This window comes from Sciurus vulgaris (assembly GCF_902686455.1).
Source record: "Sciurus vulgaris genome assembly, chromosome: 3".
NCBI classification, from domain to species: Eukaryota; Metazoa; Chordata; class Mammalia; order Rodentia; family Sciuridae; genus Sciurus; species Sciurus vulgaris.
The window spans coordinates 114,625,298-114,648,054 of record NC_136463.1 but is presented as its reverse complement, the minus strand read 5'-3'; the positions used below and the strand labels follow the sequence as shown (position 1 = coordinate 114,648,054).

Genomic DNA, 22,757 nt, shown 5'->3' with positions numbered 1-22,757 from the left:
TAATAAAATAACTTTATAGGCCTTAGGTGGAAGTAATTAAAATGCATCCCAAATTATAATTGTTTAACTCCTAGAGAATTAAAAAACCCAAACTGTGTCATAATTTCATATGCTAATATGAAATTGGTCTTCAATTGTGGATAGCCAATTTTCAATCTGCGTGTTCAGTTACATTGGCAGGGCATTCTCTCCTTTGTGACTTACCTCTCGTTGTTAATTTGTAACATAAAGTCACTTGGATTTTATACACAATTATTTAGCACTCTCTCTATATTTCACACTGATTTTAAAATTGTTTTAATCTGTGGTAAAATACATATAACATAGAATTTACCATCTTAACCACTTTTAAGTACAGTTCACTAGTGTTAAGTACGTTGACATTATTGTGCAAGGAGTCTCCAGATGCTTTTGATCTGCAGAACTAAAAACTCTACAGCCATTAAATAATAACTTCCTATTCTTTTCCCTGACCCTACCAAGGCCCCAGACAACAACTATTCTCTGTGTCTCTATAGATTTGACTATTTTAGGTACCTTACATAAATAGAAGCATACAATATTTATTGTTTTGTAACTGGCAAGTTTCACTTAGCATAATGTCTTCAAGTTTTGTCCAAGTTGAAATAAGTGATTTTTTAAGTCTGAATAATATTCCATCATATGTATGTACAACATTTTGTTTATTCATTCATCACTCACTGGTGGACATTTAGATTGCTTCCACCTCTTAACTATCTGACTTTCTTGGATGATTTCATATGTATTTCTCATTTTATTGAATTTTTAAAAGCTACGGTTACTATTCACAATTTGCATATTGAATAAAATTATGTGACCTTTCTGAAAGTTCACAGTAAACAAGCATTAGACCAAAAATTAACCTCACATTTCTGTCCTGAATCTGATAGTCCTACCCTTTCCTATACTATTCACTTTGTATTAGAACTTAAGGATTGCTCTCCAAAATGTAACTTAGAACAACAGTAGGACTCAGTCTTTCTGTTAGAATGGCCAAAACCTAGTACACTGACACCACCAAATGCTGATGAGGATGTGAAGCAACCAGAACTCTCATTCATTCCTGTTGGAAACACAAAAGGGTACAGCCCCCAAGGGAAACAGCTGGAATGTTCTTGCAAAACCAATTATATTCTTACCATACATTCCACAACCACACTCCTTGACCATGACCTAATGGAGTTGAAAATAACATCTATATGAAAACCTGCATATGGATATTTATAGTAGTTTTATTCATAATTACCAAATTTAGAAACCAAGATATCCTGCAGTAGCTGAAAGAACAAATAAAAACTATGGTACATTCAGACAATGTACTATCATTCAGTGCTGAAAAGAAGCTACAGAGCCATGAAAAGACATGAAAGAAACTTAAATGCATATTACTAAGTGAAAGAAGTCAATCTGAAAGTACTACAGCAATATATTATTCCCACTATATGACATTCTAGAAAAGTAAACTATATAAATACAATTTAAAAATCAGTGATTGCCATGGGTTGAGGGGAGAGGAAAAATGAATAGGCATAGCACAAAGGGGGTTTTAGGCTCTGGAATACTCTATTCGACATTCAATGAGGGATACATCTCATTATACATTTGTCCAAACTTGTACAACAAACAAAACCAAGAGTGACCCCCAATGAAAACTGTGGACTTTGGATGATAATGACTGATCAGTGTAGGCTTATCACTTGTGACAAATGTGCCACTCTGCATGTGCAGAAGTGAGGTCATATGGGGAATCTTTGTACCTTCCTCTTAATCTTGTTCTGAAACTAAAACTGCTCTTTAAAAAATAATGTCTTCAACAACAACAATAATAATAATAATAAAAAGAATTGCCACATCAGCTTAGTCCCTTGATAAAATCAGCCTGGTGGCACTTTGCAATATTTTCTAGAATACTACAATTATTCTCTAAAGTTTTACTATAGTATTGAAGTATACTATTTTTAATAGCTAGTACTTTCTATTACTTCCCATTTTCTCAAACTTAGAATCTTTCTACCAGTTGTAAATTTTACATTCTATTATGAAAATTGCATCACTTATATTCAATAAGACACTTTTACTAAATTTGTGTGTGTGTGTGTGTGTGTGTGTGTGTGTGTGTGTGTGTAGTGCTGGAGATTAAACCCAGGGCCTTGTGCATGCAAGTCAAGCACTCTACCAACTGAGCTACATCCCCAACCTAAAATTTTCAACAGTTAGTTTTTAAAGCATTTTTATTGTGTGTGCCACCATACCCAAATACTCTAACCTATGTTGCGTCTCTATGAATTTGAACTGTGTTGTCTGACTTATTTCACGTAGCATGGTGCTTTCAAACTTCATTCATGCTTTTGCATATATCAAAACTGCCTTCCTTTTGGTGGTTGAATAATATCTCCTTGCATATTCTATGAATTACTGTATTTTGTCTATCCATTTATCTGTGGGTGGACACTTTGGTTATTTCCACCTTTTGACTACTGTGAGAGTAGAAGAGTCTTCTAAAGCTAGCCATGAAGCATGTGAAAACACCCTCATGCAGCTCAAGGTTATAAAAAAAATATATTATTGATAACTAGCAGTTCATCAATAGTTCCCAGCTGCCATCAAATATTTAGAATCATCAGCAGAACTTTTTAAAGATATCAAGATGTGAGTGGCATCCTGAAAATTTGGATTTAACTGATCTGGTTTTTAAAACTCCATCAATTATTGGAATACGCAGCCGATATTTGCCTGGTAACTCAACAGTCATGGTTCCTCAACTTCATCAAGCCATTGGAGGATTCGATTACTGAGGATACTGTCACAGCAGGCTCTATGAGAAGATGACCCTTCACTAAAGCAGTGTCATAGTGCCTGTGTCCCACACAGGGTGCCATCTTCTGCCCATGAATGGCTAAATTCCGCCTCTGGATCTGTATTCCCTTAAAATTCTCCCTTATTTTCCAATGGGAAATATTCCAGAGAGTTCCTCATCTGTCATCTACACCTTGGCATACAGGAGTCCTCTCTCATTTACAGGGATGCATTCCAAGACCCTCTGTGGATGACTGAAACCACACAGTGTTGAGTCCTGTTGGATTAGCTTTTCATTATTCCAATTGAATACCCGAGGTGATTAACATATCAAACGATGTATGAGCTCACAGTGTTGGAGGTTCAGAGTCCACAGTGGTGTGGGCTTGGCAGGGGCGGCCCCTTGGCTGCATCCCTCGTGGTGCAGATGGCAATGACAGGAGTGCATGCTGGGAGCAGGAGAGTGAGGACATCTTGAACCAGGAGCAGAGAGAGAGGAAGAGACTGGGCTCCCACAGTCCTTTTCAAGGGACACCCTCAGTGACCTAGGGATCCCCACAACAAGGCCCCACTTCTTTAAAGATTCACAGCACCCTCCTATACAACCACCCAGGGGACCAAAACTTCACATAAAGACCTCTGACAGGACACTCATCCAAGCCATAGCACCTGTACATACTGTATTTTCTCCTATATATACATATCTGGCAAAAAGTTCCTTTTTCCTAAAAGAAAAAAAAAAAAAAAAAAAAAAGTGCACGTACACACAAGAAGAATCTTTTCATGAAATTTTTCACCCTTAAGAGTCTTGACTACCTTTGAGTTTCCAAAAATACATTCCCTCAGCCCAGGAAGTAATGAAGTCTTTATAGGAAACAAACAAAAAAGATACCTATCATTCTTTTTTTTTTATGCTTTTATTAGTGTATTATATTTATTCATTATATTGGGGCACAAAAGTTTCATTTTTAAATTAAGCACATTAAGATATTAACAACACTAACAGTAAAACAAAACAATTATAGCAGTGTACTGTAACAAAGTCATATGAATGTCCTTCTCTCTCTCTCTCTCTCTCTCTCTCTCTCTCTCTCTCTCTCTCTCTCTAATATCTTGTGCTGTACCTGTCCTTTTTTTCTTTTTCTGACTATGAGTAACTGAAACTACTAAAACCAAAGCCATGAATAAGAGGGGACTAGTGTACATGGGTTTATCAGATTATTAGAAGAATTGGTACTAGGAGCATTGACAGCTGAGAAGGGTGGAGAGCCCAGGTGGAGTGGTTTCTCCTGATTAATAAACAAAGCTACAAGGAGTAGTACTGGAAGGAATGATGACAGACCTTACTTCATGATTCTGGATGAATTCAATGTATTATGTCCCATCAAACTGTTTCTTCTTGGTCAATTTCTTAGGACTAATTTTTATGTTATCAAGTGAAATAAGCCAATCCCCAAAAACCAAAGGCCAAATGTTTTCCCTGATAAGTGGATGATGATATATAATGGGGGTTGGGGGTGGGGGGTAAGAGATGAATGGAGGATCTTTAGATTATGTAGAGGGAAATGAGAGGGGGGAGGGGAAGGGGGTATGAAAAATGGTGGAATGAGACAGACATCATTACCCTGTGTACATGTATGATTACACGGATGGTATGAATCTACATCGTGTACAACCATAGAATTGAAATGATGTACCCCATTTGTGTACAATGAAATAAAATGCAGTCTGAAAAATGAAAAAATAATTTTTTAAAAAAACCTACTCAGTTGACAAGTAACTTTTCCAATGTCTCATGACTACTTTTCTCCATGACTGATAACGTAGTTTAGCTAGGTAAAAGAGGCTTAACCAGGGGTTTCCCCGGAAGAGAACATTTGACATGCTTGTCCCAGTAGAGCTGCATGAGGAAGAAATTCTAAGCGTGTGTGTGTTCAGTTAATTCACATGCTCCCACTCATTCATTTTATTCAAGACCTAGATTCATTGTAATGGCTGCTTAACACCATTTTGTTTGGGATTAGCCAATATTTGATTTTATGTATTATATAAATATATATATATATATTTTTTTTTTTTTTTTTTTTTTTTTGCGGTGCTGGGGATTGAACCCAGGGCCTCATGCTTGCAAGGCAAGCACTCTACCAACTGAGCTATCTCCCCAGCCCTGTATAACATATTTTTATTAAACAATATTCTCCCCTTTCTTCTTGGAATTTATTTAAATTATTCGCACTTTATCCATTCATTCATTTAACTATGTTGCATAGTGGGAATTCAAAAACAGACACAATGCCCCTTTCTTTTTTGGAGATTATAGACAGGAGGGAGAACAAACTTGAGTAAGTCAGCCAGGAAAACAACTATATAATTTAAAACCATGATGTATACGATAAAGTTATGCAGTTCTATAAAAGTATGTAATAGGAGGTCCTGACTGAGGTGGTCATAAGATAATTATAAGTAAAGGGAGTGGCATGTACTAAGGTCCTGTGGTGAGGGGAAATGTAACCATTAAGAAACTAAAGAACTAGACTAATAGAAGGTGAGACAAAAGAAGTAAGCAAGTGATATCATGTTAGAGTTTCTGTTTTTATCTAAAAACAATGGGAAAACTCAGAAAGGTCTTTAACTAAAGAAAGCTACAGTGCCAAGGATAGATTGGAGGTAGGCAGGGTGAGAAAGGTAAGAACAGCTAGGTAACCATTGCAGTAGTATAGGCAAAAGATTAGTAACTTGGACTAAGAGGGGTGGCCGAGATCATGGGGTAGTGGGGGTAGGGGAAGGGGGTGTTCTTTGCAAAGCAGAATGTCCAAATGGTAGAGCTGTAGGGCTACCTACCAGTTTCCAGGCTTCAGTGTGTGCTGACCGTGCCATTCAGGGTCAGCAGGAACACTGGGAAACAACCAAGTGTCACGAATTCCATTTTCAAATGTTGAGCTAGAAGTGATTTTGAGACCAAAAATAAATAAATAAAATAATTTTATATGTGAAACTTGTTGGGAATACAATAGGACCTCTCTAATTCACAGCAATAATCAGAGATGCATTACACTCTATCGAATTTTGCAAATGAGTCAGTAAACAATGTTAAGGATGTTGTACCGCATCTTGCTGCTGTACTTTAATTATTAACGACACCATTTCAGAGAGTGTTAGTAAATATGTCATATTTTTAGAAACAATGAAGTTGTGGAAAGGGAAGGCCACCCTCGCACTGTGCAGCTAGTCAATCTTGGCTGAGGCGAGCATGTGGGGAGCAGGGAGGGAGTGTTTTTCTAGAGAGATTTATTGGACTAACTTAACCAATGAGGTTCATTGGTATTTGTGAATGGTTCGATAGTGTGACTATCAGAAAACAAGGTGAATTCACATTAAGTGATAAGACTTCCTAATAATTAGTGTGTGCCACTCTTCAGAATTTGTAATTAGAAGAAAGAGGCAGAATGAAAAGAAATAGATAAAAGGATAGTTGTTATAAAATTAAACTCCTTAAAGCCAATTCAGTTTCTTTGTGAAGCAAACAAGGCAAAAGGAACCAGAAGAATTGAAAATGCGCTTCCTCTCTTGGTTGGCAACTCAACTTCAGGCCCGATCTGGGTTTCTGGCTGTTATACTAAGAGCAATGAAAGCCCTCCAAAGTGCTTAAACTCAAGAATGACATGTCAGATTACTTTCCTATGTTCACACGGTCAGTGTGACTCCACATCCTGTACAACCACAAGAATGGGAAGGTATACTCCATGTATGTGTAATGTCAACATACATTCTGCTGCCATGTATGACCAAAATGAACAAACAAAAACTTTAAAAAAAAAAAAGAAAAAAGAAAGAAAGAAAGAAAGACGTGTCAGAACTGAGTTTTGAAAAGGATGATCTCACACTGTTGGCACTCTGAGCCGGATGGTTCTGGTTATGGACAGGTGACTTGCTCTATGTCCTGCAGGGTCCAGCAGCAGCTCTGGTCTCCACTGCCAACATCAATTGCAACCCTCAGACACTTTCACAAGATCCCCGAGGGGCAAAACTGTTTGAGAACTGCTGTGCTATATCTCAAATGCCTGAGGATGTCACTTGACAACCATTTTAGGATCTGTTGTCTTATTTTGTTCCACAAATGTTTATTAGTCACATTCCTCTGGTGTGACACTCAAAGAGGAATAAGACTTCTCCACTTTTCAGAAGTTTCCGATGGTGGGGAAGGGGTGGGGAACTGACGGAATTTAGAAAGTAAAGACTGATGGGGAAGGACAGGCGTCATTCCAAGGTAAGACAGGGAAGGATGCACTCTCGAGTTGGGTTTCTATGTAGTGTGGAATCATCCTATAACTGAAAATGTCTTGGTAACAATCTTGGGATCTGGCCTACTGATGACTAGGATTGCTGTGTTTGTTGATGATCAAATTGAGCACGAGAGAGGAATTCTTAGCAAATTCTAGATGGACCAGGCTTTGCATAAAGTCTCTCCTGATTTCTCTGGAACTTTGCCTTTTCTGTTGCAGCCTTTCTCTTCTGTGTCCTCCTCTCGCCAACATACAGTTGGTCCTACCAACATGTTTAAATTTCATTGAGGTTTAGGGAGAAAAAAAGAAAAGCTTATCTTCAGCCAGGCCAGTCCTCCGTTTCTCACCCATCCCATAATAAGGAACCTCTGCCGTGATACAGGTGTGAACGCTCATGACCACATCCCACAGCCTTCCTTTCCGGGTTCCACTGAATGCTGGTGGCTGACCCTTGCCTTCCTTTCTCTTTTTCCTGGATGTCCTTGGTCCTGCCCTTACTTCTCCTCCCCTTGGGCTCATTGTTTTTCTTTTCCGGCTCTCCTGATGGACTTACTGACCAAATGACTCTGAGTATTCTGTGGATTGAAACATTTGATGTAGCCCCATCTTCCTGTATTCCTTTCCCACTCAACGTGAGGAAGGATGCATGGAAATAAATTCCAGCTGAGCTGTTCTTGGCCACTCCCAGACTTCTTCTGGTAGATTAAATCTGCCAGTGCAAACTTTGTAAGCCGACTGGCTCTGTTTGAGGAGCCAACTGCTCTGACATCCCACAAGACAAAACACACTTTGGCTTCTTTTCTACCTGATGTCCACACAGGCAAGTCATTGGCCCAAAATTGTTTCCCCTTTGTGTTACTGTAATGCCTTTGGAGCAGCTGAAAGAAAAATGAGTTATTTCTGCCCAAGTAATTTTCAAGGCTGATCTCTGGGAAATTTTTAATTCATTTATAAAACTACAGAAATGAGCACTTTATTTTGGCGTTTTTTGATAGTGCCTTTTGGTGAGGATCCCCAAAGACCCAAGTGATCTGAAGAACTGGACAGGTGCTCGAGATTTCTGCATCGAAACAGGGGGGACACTGGTTGCCATTGAAAGTGAGGTGGAACAAGGTAGAGTACTCAGTGTGCAGCCAGGCCAAAATAATCATTTTTATTCAGGTATTAATTAAAATATTCCAAAAATACTAACATTTCTAAATCAACATTTAAAATATTGTACTGATACATAAACTTTCAGTTTACCCAATAAGCTTTTGTGTCATGACATCTATAAATGTCAGCATACTGCATTGATCATAACATAAGCGGCTGAGTTTTGAAGTCAGTAGAAAGAATAAGATCTGTATTTCAAAATGGCTAAAATTATCTCAAGTATAGCCTACTATAATTGCACAGTATGATTTTTTTAAATCCCTTTAGATTTAACTACACACTTTTATTTTTCATTTAGGTAATTATATACTGTAGTTTAACTACAATAGATAAATCCTCTTTTGTTTAAAAAGGCATTGAATGAACACTGGAAATTGTTTTGTTAATGATATGATAAAATCTCCCGTTATCCAGCTAATTTTTGTCAATTTAAACTCAAACAAAAGTGGGGGGGGGGGGACTGCATTACCTTAACAAGGACAAAGTAACACATTCCTACAATTGATTCATAATTAAGTTTTGCTGTCATTTAAATATAATCACAGTTATAAACAGAATTCGATGATTACCCTAATGGTTTATATGGTATTAAATTAGATAACATATTCCTCTCTTTCAGCTTTCATCACTATGAATCTTTTTGGCCATAACACTAATGTGTGGATTGGGTTACAAAATAACAATTATGAAAAATGGCTAAATGGAAAGCGTGTGACATATTCTAACTGGTCTCCATTTGATGTAATAAACGTAAGTTTTAAGATTTATTTTTTAGAAATCATTTTAGCCAGAACCCTGATTCAAGACTTGCTTATCAGAGCTTTTTTCTTCCTTTATTTTGTAGGTATAAATTTATAGTAGTTTATTATTAACATATTAACTTTTAGTAATGTAATTTCACATATTTTTCATGTGTTTCATAAATGTAATTATTTTACTCATTACAATGATTGTTTATTTTGGAGGTTATGAAGTGATCTGTGAACTGGCTTATTAAATGCAAATAAGGAGGGGCTGGAAATGTAGCTCAGTGGTAGAGCTCTCACCTAGCATGTGCAAGGCCATGGGTTCAATCCCCAGTACTGCAAAAAAAAAAAAAAAATGTAAATAGATGTAATGCTGTTTAAATTTCTAAAATTACATCCTAAATAAAAATGTCAATGTTATATATTACCATATTTTTATAACATTTATCATTTATATTCTTTTAAAGATTCCAAGTCATAACACTACTGAAGTTCAAAAACACATTCCTCTCTGTGCCTTGCTGTCAAGTAATCCTAATTTTCATTTCACTGGCAAATGGTATTTTGAAGATTGTGGAAAAGAAGGCTATGGGTTTGTCTGTGAAAAAAGGCAGGGTAAGAAATATGTTTTTTATCCCTTTTCTTTCCATATGTAAAAATAGTTTTTTTATTCATTTCCTTAATCCCAGCCCCCTTATCTTCCATATTTGTTTTCCACACCCACATAGCAGTTCCACAGTTAATAGTATACGGCATTTACTCTTTCTCTGTGCATAGAGTCATTTAATCTCCAGCACCCTAGGACTATGCCTTTTAGTTGTGTTCTCAGAACTGCAGAGGCCACTTGACTGATGGGGAAGTTTATGCGTTCTCTTTTGCCCTTTTAAGATTTTACTGCTTTGCTCTGGGATTACATGTATGTGTTAGGCCATTTTCTGATACTACAATGAAGTACTATTAGCAAAGTTAGAGAACTAACTTATAAAGAAAAGAGTGCTATTTTGGCCCACAGTCTGGTCCCAGGTAAAGGGTCCCTACCTGGTGATGGCCTTCTTGCTGGCAGATTCTCATTGCACAGGGCATCACATGGCAAGAGACAGGGAGAGTAAGTGTACCCTCTGGTCTCTTTCCTTATAAAGCCACCAGTATTCAATCATGAGGGCTCACCCTGGTGATCTCATCTAATCTTAATCACCTCCGAATAACCACATCTCTAAACCTCATAGTCACATAAAGTCTCCACCCTCTTAATACCTCATAATGAGGATTAATCTTCAACATGTGGCCCTTGAGGGACACATTCAAACTACATGTGAACCACAGCAGTATCTATTCCAATAATTTTTTAAAAGTCACCAAGAAAATGTTGGAAAAGAATCAGAGAAATAAACCAACACATACTCCTCTCTTGGAACCTTAACAATGGTCTCTGTGGCTAAATATGATATGTAGTATGTTTCTAGATCTGATAGGCAGAATACCCAGTGATTTCTGGTATAAAATACCAGATTCATGTGTGTTAGTTAGTCATCTTTCCATGAGTGTAACAAGGTACCTGAGATAATACACTTATGAAGACATAAGTTTTATCTTGGCACACATAGTTTTGGTGGTTCTAGTCCATGATTGATTGTCTCTGTTGCTTGGGGCCTATTTCAAAGCAGCACATCATGGCAAAAGCATGCATCAGAGCAAAGCCACTTACCTCATAGCCAAGAAGCAAAAAAAAAAAAAGGAAGAAGAACTTACTGGGGTCCCACAATCCCCTTCTAGGTTGTGCCTCCAATGATCTAAAGACTTTCCACTAGGCCTTACCTCTTAAAGGTTCCACCAACCCCCAACAGTGATACCCTGGGGACCAAGTCTTTAACACTTGGACCTTTGGGATATTTTGCATCCAAATCCTATCACCATACTGATACATGTAGCCAATGGGGTCAAGAAGCAACATGAATGCATTGTGAGTGACCTCAAGTAATAAAAATGGAAACAACAACAGCTTCCTTTCACTGAACACTGGTTGTCCCTGTACCACAGCACCCTCGAGGGCTGCAGTTAACTGCATCTGGATGTGTGGAACTCTGGGCAGCCTAGCCTATAATGCTTACTAGGAATATGAATTACACTTCTTGGTCCTGCATACCTGTGAGCTCTCTGATGATACTAAGTGTCAACCCATCCTCAGCAATTCCAGGGAAGCTACATTTCTGGTTCTCAGTTATCACTGAGGCACAATGGTCAGGAATGTAAGAAGATACTGATCAGTAATGGCAAGAGTGATATAGAAAGCACCTTGTAGGGAAAGAAATGACATCAGGACCCTATGGATTTTCACACTTACCATGGACCTGGCACTGTGCCTTGGGTTTACGAGCATTATGTCATAAAACACTGAAGAAATCTATGAAAGAGGCCAAAGTCTCCCCATTTTACAAAGAACATGAGGCTTAGAAAAAAATGAGTAGCACTCAACCTTGAGGGTGATCAGTGTCTCTCAGTTAAATACGGTATTTCTATTCTACTGTAATATTGATCTCTTCTTGAAATTTAACCTCAGATCACTAGGTCTCTCTGCTATTTTGGGATTTTCTTGTGGAGACAGTGTAGAGCAGTGGTGGATGAGAAAAGAGGCCCTGGAGTGCCCCACCCCTCCTCTGTAAACAAGCTTCAGTCAAGTTACTTATCTTCTGCAAACCTTGATTTCAACATTTATGCTCTATGCATAAATAATACTTAGTACTGTTCTCAGCACATGTTTAACGAATGATAGAGTATTTTCAATTATGGCTATTTGACTTAACAGATGCTTGCAAATTACAATAAATACACAAGTTCTGCTCTTCTTCCTTATAAATATGCCTTATAAATATGTGCTTACTTTGGGCTTGAGACTAAAGTCACTTGTCTACCTGAAAGAACAAATAAATCTGAATAAAAAGAGAAAGGCAAAGTCAAGACCCTCAGTTTAGGGCTTAGGACGCAGCACAGTGGTAGAGCACTTGCCTAGCACGTGCACGGCCCTGGGTTCATTCCCAGTAGTGCAAAACAAACAAACAAATCCCACAAAAAGATCTAAAAGCTCCTAATTTGGAACCTGGCTTCCAATAGATCTTTATTTTTCAGGGGAATGAATGGAAAATCATGTTGCTCAAATTCACCTGTTTCAAAAATTTGATGGAATTGATTACATAGGAAGAAATTCATATATGTAAAAATGCAGATATGTAATTCAGTGGTGGGGAGAGAAGTCAAATTGGTATTTGGGTCACATATACAAGGATTTGTTTCTTTAGTTTCACTAATCGTTGTCATTTATAAATAGCTACTTTGGTATTATACTGATTTTATAAAAATAACCATAGACGATGCATATAGGCTGGCAAACAGACTTCTAGCAATAAATAAACTGATAATAGTATTCAAACCTTCACAGGTTGGTAAATATATTAATTTCACTTTGATTTTTTAATATGTTCTACTGCTATATTGAGATAATAGTTTCAGGTAAAAGCCAATTTCCCACTTAGCCATTTTTACAGGCAGGCAGCAGGTAGAGAGTGGGGGTTGTGGCCAGAGGTGAGGAAAGGGGAGCAATAAGCAACATTGACTGAGTGCCTGATGTATGCAAGGTACAATGGTATATGTCCTATGAGCATATCTCAAAGAATCCTACCCACACTCCTCTAAGGGAGATCATATCAATTGCTCATAGACCAGAAATCTGAGTCCAATTTGCTCAAGGTCTCTTAACCAGTAAGGAGCAGGAATGGGATTAAGCCCCAGGTCTTCTGACCTATCCACTCCTGGCCATACTCTTTTCTAACCCCAAGTATGGTAAAACCACAGAGAGAAATTCAAGGCACTTTGGATGCACAGAAACTTTTACTTTGTTTTCATGTTTTAGTGGATCTAAACTCAGCCTATGCTAGCACATAATGTAACGCAAAACAAAAAAGCAAATGCACATACGAAAGAGGAAATAGCTATAGGTCAAACAAGACTCACCTTCCCATGATCACAGCCCCTCCTGCACAGGCAAGCAGCGATGGCACAGGCTGGAAACTTTCCCTTTTGATTTATAAATCTTTTTTTTTTTTTTTTTTTTTTTTTTTTTTTTTTATTGTAAACAAATGGGATACATGTTGTTTCTCTGGTTGTACATGGCGTAAAGGCATACCATTTGTGTAATCATAAATTTACATAGAGCAATGTTGTTTGATTCATTCTGCTATTTTTTTCCCTTCCCCCCACCCCTCCCACCCCTCTTTACCCTCTATACAGTAGTTCCTTCCTCCATACTTGCCCCCCTCCCTAACTGATTTATAAATCTTGACATAGTAATAGTAACTTTTTATAGGAAGTGCGTGTCTCCAGTATTTGTTAACTTGAGTTTTTAAAATTCTTTTTAGAAATTATAGACTAAATATGATAATGACCATTATACAGTGTCAAAAGTGTAGTCAAGCATTTTATCTGAGAATATATACTTGTAAAATTAGGTCTGCAATGCAATTAAAGACTACACAATATATGTTGATATTCTATCATGAAGCATGACTTTCCACCATGGCAGTGTGTTAGGCAGAGAGTAGCTAGTGAAACCTGGCCAAGGAGATTACTAGCAGCTCTACTAAAAGTGGTTCGTTTGATAAAGGATGGCCAAAAATGGGAAATCTTTCAAAATTGATTCAATCCATATTTATATGTTTGAAGAAACTCATTCATTAAATTCTCTAAAGTTTCTAATTTTTAGCATCCCATATACTTTCAGGTAGTGCCTCATTTAAAACAGTCAATTCAGGAAGAAAACTCTCTGGTCAACATGGATCATTGTGTCAGGGATTTTGCCTCCTCCTTTCCCATCCAGATGCTACAAATGATTTTGTTGTTGTTCTTTTTGTAGATATTTCTGGACATGATGTGAATACATCTGATATGTACCCAATCCCCAATACCTTGGAATATGGAAACAGAACATACAAAATAATTAAGGCAAATATGACTTGGTATGCAGCAATAAAAGCCTGCCTGATGCACGGGGCAGAGCTGGTCAGCATTACAGACCAGTATCACCAGTCCTTCCTCACTGTTGTCCTCAACCGGCTAGGATACGCCCATTGGATTGGACTGTTCACCACAGATGTAAGTGTCCTAAATCCCTTGGAACATCTTTACATAGTTAAATTTCACATCTATCGCCTTCATGATGTGATCACTGAAGTTAGCACAGAAAAAAAATTTCCCAGAAATAACAGTAAATGTAACATTTAAATAATTGGTAAAACAACAGACTAAACTTGTGAGCAGCCTCTAACTAGAAAACAAGAGTGTATGTCTTTTTAGGATAAATATCCACTTGCCTAATTTCTAGACATAATAAATAGCCTTCTGAAATTTTCCAGGCACATCTGAATCCTACCCCATACACTGGAACACATTTTAAACTTGGGTCATTTGTTACATTTAAGGAATCACCAAGAAAAATGGCTCACCACCTCCTGCCTGGAAACTTGATTAATAATTCAATACCCCTTGTAATGTAACCATTGTTTTTGTTTTCCTCTAGGAACGTGATTTGGAGAATAAGGTTTTTTTGCTTTATTGCTTTTTAATAAAAGTATTATATGCTCAAAGTAGTGAAAACTCTATTCTCTCTTGACCCCTAGTTCTACTCCCTATGTTGTAAGCAGTTTCTAGAAATTTTCTTTGGATATACATGTATGCATCTATAATGAGTGAATGTGTACCTTGTTTTTAAAACACAAATGAGATCACACTGTATCTGCTATCCTTAAATTTGCTTTTTTAATTTAGTATAGTTTTTATAACCTTCTATGTAAGCACATAAAAAAATCTCATGTATTTACATGGAACAGCAGTATGTAAGAATATACCACAATTCATTAAACCATTCCCTGTGAATGGGACATTTGATTTTTTTCTCAGTTTTTCACAATCACAAACAATGCACAACAACCATTCATGTGCAGGTAGGATAATTTCCTAGAAATAAAATTGCTGAATACACTAAATTTTAACAAGTACTGCCAAATTGCCTTTCACAAGTTTGCATCAATTTACATGCCAAGGATTGCATCTGGTTTTTTTTACATCCTTTTTTTTGTTCTTTTTTATTTTTTTCGGTATTAAGGATTGAACCCAGGGCACTTAACCATTGATCAACACCCCCAACCCTGTTTTTTTAATATCCTTAACACTACTATGAAAATTCTAAACCGTGTCAGTGGGATGGGTAAAAGAGTGATATTTTATGATTATTCGTTGTATTTTTTTTGTATTACTGAATATTTTATCTTTCTGTAGTCAATTTTGCATTATGGTCTCTGGATTTTGTATGCCTTAGAAAGATTCTCCCCACACCAAAAGTATTTTAAAAATTAACCAAGTTTTCATTAATGCTTTAATGTTTTCAACTTTTTGTTTGAATCTTTGATCAATCTAGAATTTATCTTAGTGTTAAAATCAAGGTATTAACCTATTTCTCTCTGATTACTTACTAGGAAATTGTAGTTGCAAGAAGCCAAGTGTTCTTAAAATTCCAAAAAGATGTCATTTGTGGTAGATATTCCTTTTTGTGAGGCTATCTTCATAAGTAGTTCTAGGTCCTCTGAAAAAAAGAATAGAAGTGGAGATCTAGGTGGGTGATGCCACAGCAGTAGTGGCAAGGAAGTGATGGCTCACGTTCCCTCCACAGAATGGTCTTCATTTTGACTGGTCAGATGGCACCAAATCCTCCTTCACTTTTTGGAAAAACAAGGAGTCATCCTTCATTGGTGACTGTGTTTTTGCTGATACTAATGGACGCTGGCATAGCACAGCCTGTGAGTCATTTCTGCAAGGTGCCATTTGCCATGTGCCCACTGGTAGGTACAATTCTATTCAACTCAACAAATTCACCATGTGCTCCTACTAGACTGAGCAGGAGATATGAGCATGACTAATAGAAATCTCAGCCCTTAATAAGTCTCTGGTCGGGTCGGTGATGTAAAGACAAATGTAACTGCTATTGCAACATGGGTACCAAATGAGATAAGAGAGGTAGCAACTGTTATTAAGAAGTTATCAAGGAGCTATCAATAAAAGAAAACTTTTCTGTGTTTACCTTAAAATTTTCTTTTTCTTTAGAAAGGCATGACAGTGAAGATGAGCCTTGAAGAATGGGTGGGATATAAATGAGCAGTAATAAGACATTAAAAATGAAACTTGGGCTGGATACAGCTCAGTTGGTAGAGTGCTTGCCTTGCATGCAAAGACCCTGAGTTCAATTCCCAGCACTGCAAAAAAAAATTTTAAAAATTTAAAAAAAGATGAAACTTAACTCACAGCATTATATAACTTCCTGAGAGTTCAGCTGTCCATCAATAGGACCAGGATGAGAAGCCACATGTCCTCACTCTCTGATGTGTGTTAATCCCATTTGAATAAGTCCCCTCTCCCTTTATTACTATAGTGCTTAGAGAGAGTTCCCTAAACTAGAGAGATGACATTCATGCCAAAAGTCAGCTTGAGGGTAGCTAAAATATATTTCACTAAAATATAAGCTCTGTAAGGTCACAAGTACTTTGCTGATATACCTTTAGCAAACTGTAAATCCTCAATAAATATTTGTTATTTGTTAAAAAAAAAAAAAAGAGTTCCATAGCACTAGCTGGTCTCCTTTTAAATCTCTCATTTCACAAAAGCACATTATTTAATTATATTCTGGGTACTATATCAAATAGTATACACCATATGCAACTTTGTGTGTGGTACTGGGGATTAGAACCCAGGGCCTTGTGCATGTGAGGCAAGCACTCTACCAACTGAGCTATATCCCCAGCCCAATATGTAACTTTAAATCAAAATAATTCAGAGTTAAATGTAAATAAATATACATATACTTAAATATATATGAAAAATTAATTCTGCCTCTAAAACACCATAAAAGCTATCCCTCTATTCAAGAACAATGCATCAGTTGAAGACTTTAGAAGTGTCCAGCTCTAATGAATTTAAATTCTCAGATTGTAAAAAGATATTGTTGTCAGTTTCCTTTTACATATAAAGAAACCAATGTGGATAATGGAACCACAGTCACAAATCTAGTAAGTGGCAGAGCCAAGATCTCAGTATGGATGTGTCTGACTCTCCCGCTTGCCCTCTGAAGTAAAGTCCCCTCAAATTTACCCCTTTTATTTTATTTCATGTTATATTACATTATAATACTTTTTTGAATGCATTATTTTCTCTCATAGGATTATTAGTGAGTAAGGATTTTTTAAATCTATGATATTCAGCACTGCATAAAATACATTTTGTACATTTGGAAATCCCTTTTGCCGGAATCATTGAGCTGTCACTGTTTCTATGAATCATATCCCCCAGATGTCCCAACCTTTAGGATTCCAGTTGTAAACAAGAAAGATAGCCACCCTCACCCAGTCAGCCCTCAAACTAAGCCTACAAAGCTATGTATTAATATACCCTGCTATATTTAGGTAAAGATTATTTCTGCCCGAAATGCTAGAAACTGGCCCTAGTTTTATAATCATTTACACTAAATCCAATCTTTCAGAGTATTACCATGAAAATCTTATTACATATATTTATCTTGGTGTTTCATAGAATATAATGTAATGTTTATCTCAATAAATGGAGCCAGTCACCACCCTAAAATCATAACTGGTTTTTCTTCATAGAAACAAAACCATTTGAACACCCAGTGTTGTGCTCAGAAACATCTATTCCCTGGATAAAATTTAAAAGTAATTGCTACAGTTTTTCTACAGTCCTAGACAGCACGAGTTTTGAGGCTGCTCATGAATTTTGCAAAAAGGAAGGTAATTCTTTTGTGATGGTAAAATTCTTTCATGTGCTCCTTCTTGACATTTCAGTAAACAATGTGGTTTTCTTCATTTGTCTGATTATTTAGTGATGTTAGGAGCAACAAAAACTATTGAAAGCAATAAATACTATTGAATTTGCTTGTCTGGGGACAGGTAATATATGCAGTGTAGAATTTGAAAACCTAAGATGATGTCTCAGCATACTGCATTTTCTGAAGAAAAATGTTCCTTTTGAATGCATTTGCATTGTAAATTTTTAATGTTCTCTAAAATTAATATTCTATGTTTTAACCTCTTTAAATGCAATCTCAGTAAATGTGCTTTTACCTTAAACATTTTAATCAAAATTACTTTACTCATAATGGAGATTTTTACTTTTCAAAATCTGAACTTTACAAATAATGGTATAGAGGACATTTTTTTAAATGTACAAACACAAATACTTGCTCTTTTGCTACTTGTCTCTTTTATAGGATCTAATCTTTTAACAATCAAGGATGAGGCTGAAAATTCATTTCTCCTGGAAGAGCTTTTTGTATTTGGTTCTTCTGTCCAGATGGTTTGGTTGAATGCTCAATTTGATAGTAACAGTAAGTGATTTGGGTAAAGAAGAGGAGAGGGCATAAATAAATACACAGTTGTTAGGGCTAATGATAATGGCATCTGTGAGCCAGAAAAATCTCCTTGCACACATTTGCGGTGAAAAAAAGCATGAATCCTAAAGCCATTTCTTTCACAAACAAGATTGCTACCTTTTTCTATACCCTCTTATCCTCTGAAATAATCCCAGAATACCAAAAATAAAAACGAACAACAACAAGTTTACCTTTATGGTTACTGTGAAGAGCTTGGCTGGAACTCTGTATTCACAGACTTCAGCATATCACACCAAAACCAGACTGACTTGAAAATGCCGCAGGTTCCTAAATGTTATAAAAGCACAATAGAGTTATGGAAATGTTTCAGTGATAAATTGTGCTATTAGAATTCTTATTTGCTACTCATAAAAACCAGGGTTTGTAATAAAATGGAAGCCTGGTATTCTTTTCTTTATGTAATTGATGGTTCTTGAAAGGTACTTGTAAAGAAAATTATTTTCATCAGCATGAAGAGCTTGTTATGGTGGTAAACCAAGGTTGGGGGTGAGCCTACCCTTGAGGGGAGCATTTTAATCACTAACCTTATAGAATTTCTAGCAGATGGTGATAATAAAAAGCAAATCGACTTTTAGCATGCTTTGTTTCCATTTTACATTCTTTTCAGTCAATGCCCCCCTCCTGTATATGGGATGGTTTCCCACTGCCCCTAATCCCATGGCATATGACTGACTTGCTGTTTAAAGAAACTCACTGTAAAATTCTTTTAGAAAGTAAACCATTTTGTAAAGACATAGACATTAGGACCCAAAGAGTGGCCTTACATTGATTAGCTTCATTTACTCAATTTCTCGAAATTGGCTAGAAATTACATAGACTATTTCAAAATTCAAGCTGTTACATTAATAAACATGATATTCTAAATGAACTAAATTCAACAATATATCTAAAATAAACACAGGGTTGTTCACAAGTCAAATTCTTTAATGTCTATCTTTGATGTTGAGTTCATGACTGTCCTCACAGAGCTAATGCATCAGAGGAGTCTCATTAAACTTAGGGATTGATTTTTATGGTTCATTGCAGTCTTCATGTGTTTGATAACCATGTACATAACTTATAATAAGTCAGCTATTTTTTCACAGATGAAACCATAAAATGGTTTGATGGAACACCCATAGACCAATCAAACTGGGGCATTCTGAAGCCAGACGTGGACTACCTCCAGTCCCATCAGTGTGTTGCCCTGAGGGTCCCTGAAGGAGTGTGGCAGTTATCACCATGTGAAGAAAAAAAGGGGTTCATATGTAAAATGGAAGCAGGTGGGTACATCAGAGAGTAAGTCTTCATTTTGATTCTACCCTAACAATGTTGATCCACCACTTTCGCATTTTTTAAATCTAAGTATTTGGACAGTATTCAGATAGATTCTGGAATTATCATCTTGTTCTACATCAAACAAGTCAGAGAACATTTCAGCTCCTTCTTTCTCTGATATGAAGGGAAAAAATCATTATAAACTAACTCAGTCAAAGACTGACTTTCTTGTGTCATCTTGGCTGTTAACCCAACAAGCAAATAGAACTAGAAGGTAAACCAGTCAACTGCATTCCAATGATGCTACTCAGAAGGTTAAGGTTTGTCTTTGGCCTCAGAAAATACAATCTATATATCTGGTATATTTGTTGAGAACAGATAGAAGTGATTCTCTGTTGCAAACATGATGTGTCTTAAAAGTCACATTTAACTTCATCCTGAGCAACTTGCTTAGTTTAGAGTGATCAAAAATTAATTTAGAAATCAAGTCAGAGGATTCTAGTCATTTGCAAACAACAGTAAAGATTTTTAAGGTAAGATGTCAAGAAAGATCATTGACTGTGAAAAGGTATCTATAATGGAATAGTTTCTAGATGACAATCTTATCAGGAAGGAGGAATTTGTGCACCTGGAGCTACTGGACAAGACCTCAGAGAGATAAGGCTGTAGAATCTCAAAGGATGAAGGGACTATGAGGAGATGGAACAGAGGAGGAAAGAGGCATTTTAAACAAAAGTCCCAGCTGACTAAAAGCAGGAATGGAGAATGAGCTTACGCTGGAGTAGAGGGCTCATGTTTGGGAGTGATGGAAAGAAAACTGACCAGTGAAGCAGGATTCATTCAGAGAGAACGCAGGCTGCAGAGCTGAACTTCACAGTAGAAAAGTACCCCATGTGCACTGTAGACACCTGCCATGAGGTTGCACTCATCCGGTGTAAAGAGAAGTATTCTTAACTTGAGTGACAGTATTAAAAAGGAAGGGAGAAAAGGGAAGACAGAATCACCAGGTCTTCAGGACTGATAGACACTGAGAAAAAAGAAGAAAACTGTGGCTATGGGCACCAATGTTTAAGGCTCCAATAATGTATCAATTCTTTATGAGAAACATGATTAGGGCTATAATATAGGTTCCCAAGTTACCACTAGCACTTAAGAATCAAGAACAAATCAGGGGCTGGGGCTGTGGTATAATGGAGTGCTTGCCTAACGTGTGAGGCACTGAGTTCGATCCTCAGCACCACATAAAAATAAATTTAAAAAATAGAGGTAAACAGAGGTATTGTGTTCATCTCCTATAAAAAAAAAAGGAAAAAATCAGAAGTACTTCATGTCTGTAAGGACTTTAAAGTTTTTTTAGTAATACATGACACCTCTTTTATCCTCCACAGCAACTTTGTAAAATAGTGGAGCAATTAAATATCCCCACTTTAGATGGAACTGGAGCTACATACTAAGTGAAATAAGCCAATCCCAAAAAACCAAAGGTCAAATGTTCTCTCTGATATGCAGATGCTGACTCACAGTGACTTCACAACAGAAGTTCATTGGATCAGACAAAGGGGAATGATGGGTAGGGGAAGGAGAGGGGAATAGAAAGACAATAGAATGAACTGGACGTAACTTTCCTATGTTCATGCATGAGTACACGACCAGTGTAACTCCTCATCATGTACAACCATGGGAAGTTATACTCCATGTATGTATAATATGCCAAAGTACATTCTTCTTTCATGTATAGCTGAAAAGAACATGTTTTAAAAATCCCCACTTTGCAGATGAGAAAAGTCCTTGTCCAAATTGAGGCTGCATCAAAGGCTACAGTCCCAATTTTCAGAGTTCCTTCTATGCTTCCACTGCCTTTATCCAGAGAATAAATATCTATTAACTGTCTTTCATAAAGAAGTATCCCATACAAAATAATGTGTTTTCAATAATTAATGCAAAATTGTGTGACATTATTTTTAAATTAGAGAAACAAGGCTTTTTAAATGTAGTTTGCTGTAGGTAACAACAATGATGTTTCTTCTAAGTCTGACAGAGTGAGTGGGTGGAAGCAGAGCTCAAGGCACCTCCTCCACTCACAGATCCACTCACTCATCTTCTGGATCATCCTCTATATTTTCCTTTGAATCTTTACCTAGGTCCAAAATTGCAGGGATTGAATTTTGAAAAAGTTACATGTTTACAGTAAAAATCCTAAAACCTAGCCATCTCAGTTTTTTTCTTTTTTTTTTTTTTACTGGAGGAGCTATTTATTCATTTCCCAAGACTCTTGTGATCACAAAGGTGAGAAGATGCTGCTTGTAAAATCCTTGCATAGAGGTATACAGGTTATCCTTGCTGGACAAACTCCACATCAGATATAAAAAAAACTGTGAACTCCTTATGTGTGGGGACTGTGCTTTACTTGTATTTCCATTGCAGCACAGGGCTCACAATGGATGGGGATTCTTTGGCTTAAAAAAGAATACAGTGAAGCCAGGCGAGGTGGTGCATGCCTGTAATCCCAGCAGCTCCAGAGGTTCAAAGCCAGCCTCAACAAAAGAGAGATGCTAAGAAACTCAGTGAGACCCTCTCTAAATAAAATACAAAATAGGACTGGGGATGTGGCTCAGGGGAAGAGTGTCCCTGAGTTCAATCCCTGGTAATCCCCTGCAAAAAATAAAAAAATGAACACAGAAAAGAATGCAGCGTATACATTTGTAATGCTAATAATAAAATTATCCCTATAAATGAAGGGTCACTGAGTTTTTCCAGTAAAGCCAGATAGTAAATATTTTGTGCTTTGGGGGCCATCGGATCTCTGCAACACTGGCATTGCCTCATGAAAACAGTCACAGATGATATATAAGTGAGTGAATATGGTTGAGCTCCAATAAAACATTATTTATAAGAACAGGTGACTCCTGGGTCATAGTGTGCTGATCCCTGCTATAATTAAGGGGATAATTTTGCTGAATTAAAAGAAAAAAATTTATTTCAACTTATTTTTATTTG

At 36.9% G+C, this 22,757-nt stretch overlaps 1 protein-coding gene across 1 annotated transcript in view; it reads left to right on the top strand.

The window, feature by feature from the left end:
• Window positions 1-22,757, top strand: part of PLA2R1 (phospholipase A2 receptor 1) — a 142,083-nt gene that overhangs the window by 105,702 nt on the left and 13,624 nt on the right. Inside the window, 8 exon segments of the mRNA XM_079131752.1 lie at window positions 8,096-8,213; window positions 8,875-9,005; window positions 9,469-9,616; window positions 13,905-14,143; window positions 15,717-15,885; window positions 17,701-17,841; window positions 18,321-18,437; window positions 19,589-19,765. Of these exon segments, the coding sequence (XP_078987878.1) occupies window positions 8,096-8,213; window positions 8,875-9,005; window positions 9,469-9,616; window positions 13,905-14,143; window positions 15,717-15,885; window positions 17,701-17,841; window positions 18,321-18,437; window positions 19,589-19,765 (1,240 nt within the window).